The 10,332-nt window shown below is 40.7% G+C and overlaps 1 protein-coding gene across 3 annotated transcripts in view; it reads right to left on the reverse strand.

Annotated features, from left to right (window-relative positions):
- The window catches only part of LOC122979346 (glutamate receptor 2-like), a 96,754-nt gene extending 87,858 nt beyond the window's left edge, over nt 1-8,896 (reverse strand). The window contains exon 1 of one of the 3 annotated variants that reach the window (XM_044346710.1): nt 8,443-8,895. In XM_044346710.1, coding sequence (XP_044202645.1) covers nt 8,443-8,512 — 70 coding nt within the window. In that variant the 5' untranslated portion in view covers nt 8,513-8,895. Of the gene's footprint in view, nt 1-8,442 lie in introns of all 3 variants that reach the window. The other 2 variants (XM_044346711.1, XM_044346709.1) reach the window with 2 other exon arrangements.
- Between the last annotated feature and the right edge of the window lie 1,436 nt (nt 8,897-10,332).

Below are 10,332 nucleotides of genomic sequence, written 5' to 3' on the forward strand. Positions count from 1 at the left end.
GTTGTGATATTTATTCTTGGCAGCATTTGTGTGCTGGCCTGTGTGCATGGTGAAATGACAATTGGCGTCTTGATTGAAAAAAAATTGGAATTTGTATTTTATCTACCTGAGCAGGACTTAATCTACCTGGGTTGGCCACCCAAGTAGAGCCTATATACGGAAATACGGTTCACGTAGCCACTAAAAGCACATACTAGAAGTGGAATATACAGGGCTGATGATGGTGACATAAAGCACAATAAACAGCAGAGCTACGGCTATGTGCTGACACTTCTATAGTTCTCAGTAGTAACGACTTTATGAGCTTCTTTAATGATAACATTCTAACTATTAGACACAAAATTCACTACCTCCTTCCCTAAACAGGCACAGATCTATCCCCAAACACAGGAACCTGAGAAACAGCTGTCAAACCTGACATATATTTAGACTGTTTTTCTCCAGTTGACTTTCCTGAACTAACTTCAATGATTTGTTCAGCTAAACCATCACTCTGTCTCTCAAACCCCATTCCAACTAGGCTGCTTAAGGAAGTTTTACCCTTAGTTAGCATTTCTTTACTACATATGATCAATCTGTCTTTAGTAACATGCTACGTACCACAATCCTTTAAAGTAGCTGTAATTAAACCTCTTCTTAAGAAGCCTTCTCTTGATTCAGGCATTTTAGCCTTCATTTTAGCCTCTTCTTGTTAGATCTTAGTGCCGCAATCAACACAATTGACCATCACATCCTATAACAGAGACTGGAACATTTAATTGGCATTAAAGGAACTGCATTAAGCTGGTTTAAATCAGACCGATTTCAGTTTGTACACATTAATGATGAATCCTCCATGAGGGCACAAGGTTCTGTACTTGGACCACTACCATTCACCTTATATATGCTTCCTTTAGGTGATATTATTAGGAAACACTCCATAAATTTTCATTGTTATGCAGTTGATACCCAATTATATTTATCAATGAAGCCTGATGAAACCAATCAGTTAAACAAACTCTAAGCGTGCCTTAAGGACATTAAGACCTGGATGACCTGCAATTTTCTACTACTAAACTCAGATAAAACTGAAGTTATAGTGCTTGGCCCTAAACACCTTAGAAACACAATATTTAATGATATAGCCACTCTAGATGGCATTACCCTGGCCTCCAGCTAAGGAATATGGGAGTTATCTTTGACCAGGATATGTCCTTTAACTCCCACATAAATCAAATCTCAAGGACTGCCTTTTTTCACTTACGTAATATTGCAAAAATCAGGCACATCCTGTCCCAAAAAGATGCAGAAAAACTAGTTCACACATTTGTTACTTCTAGGCTGGATTAATGCAATTCCTTACGATCAGGTTGCCCTAACAAGTCTCTAAAGACTCTCCAGCTGGTCCAGAATGCAGCTGCACATGTACTAATAAAAACTAGAAAAAGAGATCATATTTCTCCCATTTTAGCTTCGCTACATTGGCTTCCAGTAAAATCTAGAATAGAATTTAAAATCCTTCTCCTAACTTACAAAGCCCTTAATGGTCAGGCACCATCATATCTTAAAGAGCTCATAGTACCTTATTACCCCACTAGAACACTGCGCTCCCAGAATGCAGGCTTACTGGTGGTTCCTACAGTCTTCAAAAGTAGAATGGGAGGCAGAGCCTTCAGCTATCAGACTCCTCTCCTGTGGAACCATCTACCGGATTCCGTCCAGGGTGCAGACACCCTCTCTACGTTTAAGAGTAGGCTTAAAACTTTCATTTTTGATAAAGTTTATAGTTAGGACCAGCCAGGCTCGCCTTGGATCCGCCCTTAGTTATGCTGCTATAGATCTAGACTACCGGGGGACTTCCCATGATGCAGCGAGCTCCTCTCTCCTCCTCCTGCTCTCCATCTTTATGCATTCATGTACCATCAATGAATGTTACTAACTTGGCTTCTTCCCCAGAGTTTTTTGTGCTTTCTCATCTCACAGAAAACCCTGGGATGCAGGACAAGCCTTCGTGGTCCTTCGTGGTCCTGTTGGTGTCCTTCCCTGGCTATTGCTGCTGTTATTGTTATTGTTATTGTTATGATTTCTGTTATTGTGGAAAAAAATGAATGAATGATTTCGAGTTAAATTGCAGTTCCACTGCACCCCTATCCTTGTAAACATGCATGAGGGGTGCACATACAAGGCACAGATCCCCTGATTTTTTGGCAGAGGAAAGGACTAACACCTGAGACACACAGCCTGCGTGAGCAGCGCATATGCATCATGGAACCTCTTGCTTTTCATTTCCCATGTTAACAGATTAGAACAGCCACACAGCCCGCGTGAGATGCGCACCTCACTAGAGATTGGGGGTCTCGGCTATTTTTTCGGCGTGACGCGCGCCATTCTTAGCAAAAATAGATAGAGAAGATGATCTGTTGTAGTCATATTAACATCATACCAGCAACAACCTTTCACTATGGTTTCAATGTCTATATCTGTAGAATATGTCACGGACATGAAGTGTCACCAACCAGACCTCACGCCCTTCAGAAAGAAAGCCGCTTTCACCTCACATATTATTTATTTATTTTTAACAATTGAGCACATGCTTCTTAATCTTTTTCTGACGAAACTAAATATAAATGTAATTTATAATTAAATAAATTACAGACCCTGCAGAAACGAATATATATCCTGCAGGAGGCATGAACACGGGTTGAGGGCACTGCCCCCACAGCAGTCCGTGAACACACATCAAGGAGGCCCATGCATTTTGGACTGTGAAAACTATGGTGACTTGGAGGCACAAGATACTCAACTTCTCCCAAGCCATGAGGCACTGTCTGCCATCATCTGAATCAGGTCTGGGGACTAACTGGCGCCTGGGCGCTCTGGTGCCACCACTATGATGATGACAAGCACATTGTCTCGCCAGTACCTAAACAACGTGCCCCCACCAACGCAGCCCCTTGCAATGTTTTAACACAGGGCTGTTTTCGGTCTGAATGCAGCCTAAAGCATGAATCAGGCAGAGAACAAGATGAGAAAGAAAAAGAAATTCACTGGCTTGGCTGGAAAGCATCCAGACACTTGACATCGAACCACCAGAGACGTGTGGGCTTTTGCTTCATGAAGAGATGGGGCAGCCTGTCATCATGCTCCTGTCTCTCAGAGGGTTAAGGCACAGTTTCTACACACTTGGAAAACATTCTTTCCTTTGATGAAGCAGTAGACATGAAAATATGCTTCTGTCACATCTGTGGCAGTCATCCAGTTGTATGGTGGGGGCATCAGCAGATGTTACAGAATGCAAAAACCTGTTTCCTGACAAAGCAGTTCAAATGCTTTGGCAGATCCACTTTCCACTGTCAGCCATGTATGTCCCAGAATGAATATGAGCCAGAAAAATCTAAGGAACAAAAAACCCCTATGCGCCTCCATATGAGGAAGTGCAGTCACGGCTCCTTTACTCATTTCCTTCCTAGAATAGAAGAACGTACCCCCTTCTCAGCATCTTGTCAAACCAGGGAAAGGGCTGCTTCATATCCATGTGAAATGCCAGTTTTATGCAGGGTGATTGGTGAGCAAGGCAGAGCGGGGCTGCCCGAGTTATGGGGGCTGGTATAACCAATCTTGGTAAAAAAAAAACTCAGCCATAGGGCTGTGATTAGATGAGTAGAGGAGAAGCCACCCATATAGGGCGATATGAGGCCTCTGCTTCAGATGCGACGTTGCAAGCAGTAAATATCAACCAAAGTGACTACCTTGACCAAGATCAAGCCAGCCAGCCAAGGGAGGGCCAGGGAAGCAGTGTTGCTAGTTAGTGGTAAGCCGAATAGCAAGCACTAGCAAGTCACAATGCATCCAGAGCAGCAGTAGCCTAGCAGTGAACAGAAGTGTACAATATTTTGTGGAAGAGGCAGTGGGAACGTGGGAACCTTCTCACAGATGCACCAGTCATCTTGGTCGTCATACTGGTACCGCAACTAGTTAGCCACCGTCCGCACTTCCCAAGTGCTGGGGAGAGTGGAGGGGACGAGCAGGCTGAATAAGTAACGATAAATGGGCTACTTTTAAGAGGATATTCTGTATTCAAGGTAGCTGAGTGAAAAAGGGAGACAAACAATGGATGCGCTGGGGCTTTATTGACCTTAAAATTACAACAAGGAAGCGCTATGACTCTAATTTTACCTGTTAAATTCCTGCTTGCACCGGAAGTGGAGATATGTTGCTTTGCGTACATTGACATCTGATGCTTGTGGTCACCTTGTGCCTACATTTAAGCAAATATCTTACCTATTTTATAAAATAACATACAGCTTGAGAGATTGACAGAGCTGAAAGAGACTTTATTCTACAGCAGTCTGAGAATCATCAATTACTATATTGAAAAGTACCACTAATTAGGTAATTTCTCCTACACAACACTGGGATCAGCTGCCCATGTTACTGTTAAAATAGTCATGGTGACTAGTCAGAATGTGTTGGTATTTTTGTTTTAATACATGTTTGTAACAATATGATATAACAAAAGGTGTGTGAGTGTGGCCGTTCAAAACGTGTTAGTACATATTTCTTCCCAAAGCAAGTGCACAGTGCTAACTTATTAGGTTAGTTGCATTATTACGCACAGTGCACTTTTCTGTGGCATGGGCTTTTTATTATGTAACAAACTAATTATAACTTAGATCATCAATAAAATATTACATAGTTGGGTGGAAAGATGATTTAATTTATATTGATATTTTAGATAACAGACCAATAAAGTTAAAAAACAATCTGGCTAGGTGATTGTGAAGAACGCGGATAATGGTAACAACTAAATAATCTGCATGATTGTACCTTAGCATCAGAGCCAAGTCCCCAGGAAGAGCGATGGGCTCTGAAGCCAATTTGACAAAGTGGCCAAACCTTGTTATTACAATGCTACATGATGCTATTGGGCCCAAAAAGACTTTTTCCCATAGACTTACTTTGTGAAAAAGACACACAATGCTCACAAGCTAGAACACAAAGTAAGCTAGCTCAGCTAGCTGTAAGCTAGGTAACTTTAAACATAAATTTGTGGCGAAGATTGTCTTTTTAATCCAATATCTTTGGTGGATGTGGTCATGTCAGGCCATATGACCTTCTCAAATATGTGGATGTGTGTTCCCAACTTTGAGAAATGTATATTAGGCTGTGCCGATCAGGACAGCAACTTTTTACTTGTTTTTGCTATGGCCAGCAACAGGAAGTTAAGAGACAAAATTTAAAATGGAACAGGCCAGAAAATGGGTGGGCTGTTTAAGGTCAATAGAGTGTGTTTGCTACCTTCTGATGGGTGGTGAGTGCAAAGCTCTGTCTCAGGGTGCCGAGGTGAAACCTCAATGGGGTAAACCAAAAGTGAAGCCTGTTAGAAGGTGTAGCATGTACAAAATAGAACAGGGTTCCAACACCATTGTACCTAAAAATCAGATCAAAACAATAGGGAAATGAAAGATCATTGTTAGTCCTCTTCTTTGTAAAAATGCATCTGAAGTTCAGCCACAGCTTCAGCAGTCTGAGTGAGGCAAATCTAGAGGGTAACTTCCAAAGTTACTGGGATATTTGCATTTGCATTTTGTCATTTGGCAGACACTTCTTGACAATCAAGCAGAGGACAGTTATTTTGAAAGAGCTGTGGTAGAAATTCTGAAGGAGCTGACCAGGTACAAGTGCAATGAGAAAGAGCGCTTGACAGGTTTATTTTCAATATATAATTATTGAAGTAAGAAACAACTGGAAGTAGACAAGTGCATCAGAAATACCATAAATAACATGAATTTAGAGCGACAATTAAAGTGCTAAAAGGTTAGGGGGCTCAAGTGTTGAGGAGTTCATGGAAGAGCTGAGTTTTGAGGCATTTCTTCAATGCACCAAGGGAGTCAGCAGACTGTATGTAGCTGTGTAGCTCATTCCACCATCTTGGAACCATAAACAAGAACAGTCTGGATGGTGATTTCATATCAGGCAGCAAAGATATTACCAGACATCGTTCATTTGCAGACCGGAGTGATCGGGAGAGGACAAAGCCTGATGAGTGACTCAGTGTAGGTAGGTGCAATTCCATTTGTTGCCTTTAAGGCAAGCATCAAAGCTTTGAACTTGATGCGAGCCACCACTGGGAGCAAGTGGAGGGAGATGAACAGAGGTGTGACATAACAGGATATGTCTTGTTAGTTGCGATTTACCTACACGCAATTACCAGGATGAAGACATCGACTTGATTTGCTTAATTGAGACTGCTGGAGCTACATATTAGCTTTGGCTTAATTTAAGAATGCATTTTTATACATAACAGTTTCTCGCAGTGTAATCGTTCTAGAAGGAATCACTTCACAGCCATTTTAGAGGAATGATTACAGCAACCCATAATTCTCTCAGTGTACATATGGCATGTGAGTATTGTATTAAAATAAACTCCAAACCATGATTAAACACACAGACACGTGACTGACATCGGTCTTCTCATATCACTCCCAGAAAGGAAGCAGTTAAGTGTATTTTCCAAAATGTTCATTTCTTTAACAGAGTGCTGTGGACATGGTTCTATAGACCTGTAAGATGCCTGAAATATGGATTCCAGTGTGTGAAACAATATTGACCATCAGGGGTTTCTGTGTACTTCCAACAAAGGGTAAGCCATCAGCCCCTAGATCCAAACAGCTATACAACACCACACAATTAAAAGATCCTCTAAACTTATGACAAAATATGTTGTTTGACATTGTCTTCTAAAAATATTACATGTGACATTTTTATGACAGTTTTAATTATCCGCTACCACCATGGTTAAAGTTTGGTTAGGTGTAGGCAAAAAAAAAAACTATCTAGGTTTTAGAACAGTCAATGTCATGGTTTAAAAGAAAAGTATGTTGACTGTCAGTAGTAAACGGGGTGCATCAGCGATCTCCACTGCCCAAGTGGCAAGGATTTGAATGAACAACAATGCTGTGGGTTTGGAAAAGTCAAACCAACCATGTGTCAGAGCCAAAAGTCTTCACGTTTCCATTCCAACTGTGATGTTACTTCTGAGTTCTTCCCCTTTACTAGGAATGCCAATCAGTCGGTGGAGGCTTTGGTTGGGATGAAACCCTGCAGACTGTTGGCTCTCTCTGACATGTGATAAAAGAAAAAAATGAATAAAATAATTTGCTTAGTTTATGGGACCACCCCAACAGTTTAATTTTAGGTTTTCAGAGGTGTAATTAAAGGATAAGACTGTTAGTCTATATTTTTCTCAAGTCAGAAACCACACAAAGAGACCAAAATCCACAATGTGTTAGTCAACTTAATATTTATCAGCCCTGTCTGTGGCACTCAGCCCAGAGCCCATTGGTTCATAATGGGGAAAAAAAGGTGCACAAATATACAGTTTAATTTTATAAATGGGGCTCCTGCAGGCCTACAATTCTTACATTATACTTGGTAAAGGCAGATAACTCATTATTAAAGAACTCAGATCAGCATCAGGAGAATAAAAACATGACCAATATGTTTGACTGAGTCCTGTGACTTTCCAACACAAAATCAGTCACTGGAGCTCTGACTTCAGGGACGAATGACTCCTTTGGCCCCTAGCCATGTGTCCAGTAGTCCTGTCTACCCATGAGTTGGCCACTGCTTTTCAGCAAACATTACTAAAACAGTAGTAGTAGTCTGTAGTGCATTTTTGTGGGGACTATTTTCAGTGGTGGATTGATATACTTTGTGTTCTATAATGAGTAGCCAATTCCCAGCAGTTGGTTGTTGGTTTGGGCCTTTTAATATGAAACTGTTGACAATAAGAGAAAGGCTTAATGTGATAATGTGAAATCATAAAAAAACACCACATCTGTAAGATTAAATTGTTTCGATAACCAAATAAATTCAATACTATAATTCTAACATATTTAGTTAATGTATATCTAATTATAGCGTTTTCATGTATTTGAACACAGTGATCTGTAGCTTGAAATCCAGCACATCCTCTCAGGGGTAGTTGTGCTTGCATGTATGGTCATACAAGGAATGTGGCTCAGGAAAGATGTCTGAACTGCTGGATTTGAATGGTGTTGAATTTATCTGCCTTGAGCTGTGTGCCATGTTAACACCTTCAAGACAAACACGCATGTGCTCGCGCGCGCGCGCACACACACACACACACACACACACACACGCCACACTGCACTGCTACTCAGATGTACGCGCCTATAAGCTCACACACAAATATAAATGAAAATGTTGACATAACTGGAACACTGCAGCAGCCGCTGTGTAGTCAGAAGGCCTCTCCTTATGAAGAGCGGAATAAGGAGGACAGAGATAAGACAGGCCCACATCAGGAGGATGAGGACACGGGGAGCGATGAATGGGAGCACGAGAAAAGCCAACAAGGGAGAATAATTAAGACGGCCAGATGAACGAGAGAGGTGAAGATAAGAATGATAGTTACAATGACAGAAATTAAATTCCTACCGATCTGGACGCTCGGAGATCCGCACAACGCCTCGCGCAAGAACAATGTCACTACAAACAGCAGCTTCATGGTGGTGTTCAGGTTCCTCACGCGACGCCACAGCAGCCTGAGATAGCGGTTCCTACCAAAACATCACCTCCATCACACACGGTGTGAGCTCATGGCGTCATTCCAGGTTCGCTCGAGCTCTGCAGATGCCCTGTCCTGTCTCCTGAGGTGCGCGTGCTGCCGCTGCTGCTGCTGCTGGACTGGGGGCGCGCGCCGAGAATAGGTTAGGAATACCGATGAGACACGAGAGAGAACCGAGGGCAGCCGACAACCGAACGTGAAACAGCGTTTATGAGACCAAGAGAAGGCTGTAGGAAACTGATAAGCAGGCCTGCAGCACGTTAAAATAAACTCAAGCGGAACACATGCATACTGTAAGGAAAGCACATAAAATTTCATTTTAAAATATCTAACGATTAATTTTATCTGACAAAAAATACAAGCACCAGTTAAATACATGTACATTGTAAAGCTGAATTAATTTTAATGATTTATTTTTATTCATTATTTTGTATTCTTAAGTCTATCTAAGTGTAATTCTACTATTCTTGTCTGACTGAACACGCTACAATGACTTGAGACATGGGTTATGCTGTAAGCAGACATTACAAAGAAAAGAACCATGGATCAGCTGCCTCTCTTGGGTTTATGGTTATGAAGAGGGGAGAGCATTTGGTTAAAATGCTAAAAAAAAAATTTAAAAAAATTGAGAGGAACCATAGGGTCTAAATGATAACTTTTTATAATATTTATTATTCTTGTTTGTTATCCGGCAAGCACAGGCTCAGTTCACTTGTATAGAATGTCCCTTCACTTTTCCCTCCCCTGTAGTCTTTCCAAAGGTGGATCTAAACTTATGAATAGTGGGCATACATCATCCCCCGCCCACTTGTTTGTTATATTGTTTGAGGCCTTCTTTGTTTGTGTTTACTTTCATTTTTGGATTTAGTACTGTGCCTTGATATACTGTTTCCTTTCTCCTGCTTCTTTCTGTACATCTCAGTTCACCTACTCTTTAAATTCCATAAAATCATTGCCCTGGTCCCTGCCATCTTTCATTCAGCCTTGGCTCAATTAAGTAATTAATTTCTGCCTTGCTAAAATGTGCCTCGTAGCCAAGATAGCATTATTACCAGAATAGCAATATTACCAATAACTATTGTACTACAGAGTTCTTGGATTCTTGTTATTCTTAAATTCTACTTGTTTATCTATGGTTTACTTTGTGAGTATTTATTTCCTGAATTTTTGTAATCAGTGTTGATTAGGACAGGAGCACTGTAATATCCATGTTCTTATGGATGAATAAATTGAACCGCTGAACCTTTGAAGCTTTCTTATCATCATCATCATCATCATCATCATCATTGGAAGTAGCATTTTTTTTCCATGGATATGTATTCTATAAGGTGGTCCAGTGATAAATATTAATTGAGGCGTTTGATTTCCAGTACAGGAGAATTGTTTTCTTGGTGACAGAGATGAGTGAGCTGTTCTTGTTCTTGTTTAGTAAGTTGATTACTGAAGGGTGTGAACTGGTTGGCAGACCCAGAGTGCATGAAAATAATTATCTGTTATGTCCACTGTGTACAGTGAACAAGTGTCTGTGTTTGCTAGTCCCATTTTGTATATATATATTGAGTAATGTGTGTTTTCTATAAATGGTTTGTATTGGATTAGCTGTAGGTTTGTATTGGTCATCATAGCAAAGATATTTTTTATTTATTCCTACCCAGAAATCGGTGGAGGGAGAAATAGTTAGATCAATATTGAGGGTTTGTATAGTTTCTCATTAGTTTATTTAGATCTGTAAATTGAATTATGTCAATTAGGGTTCAAGT

The sequence above is a fragment of the Thunnus albacares genome, chromosome 3, assembly GCF_914725855.1.
Source record: "Thunnus albacares chromosome 3, fThuAlb1.1, whole genome shotgun sequence".
NCBI classification, from domain to species: Eukaryota; Metazoa; Chordata; class Actinopteri; order Scombriformes; family Scombridae; genus Thunnus; species Thunnus albacares.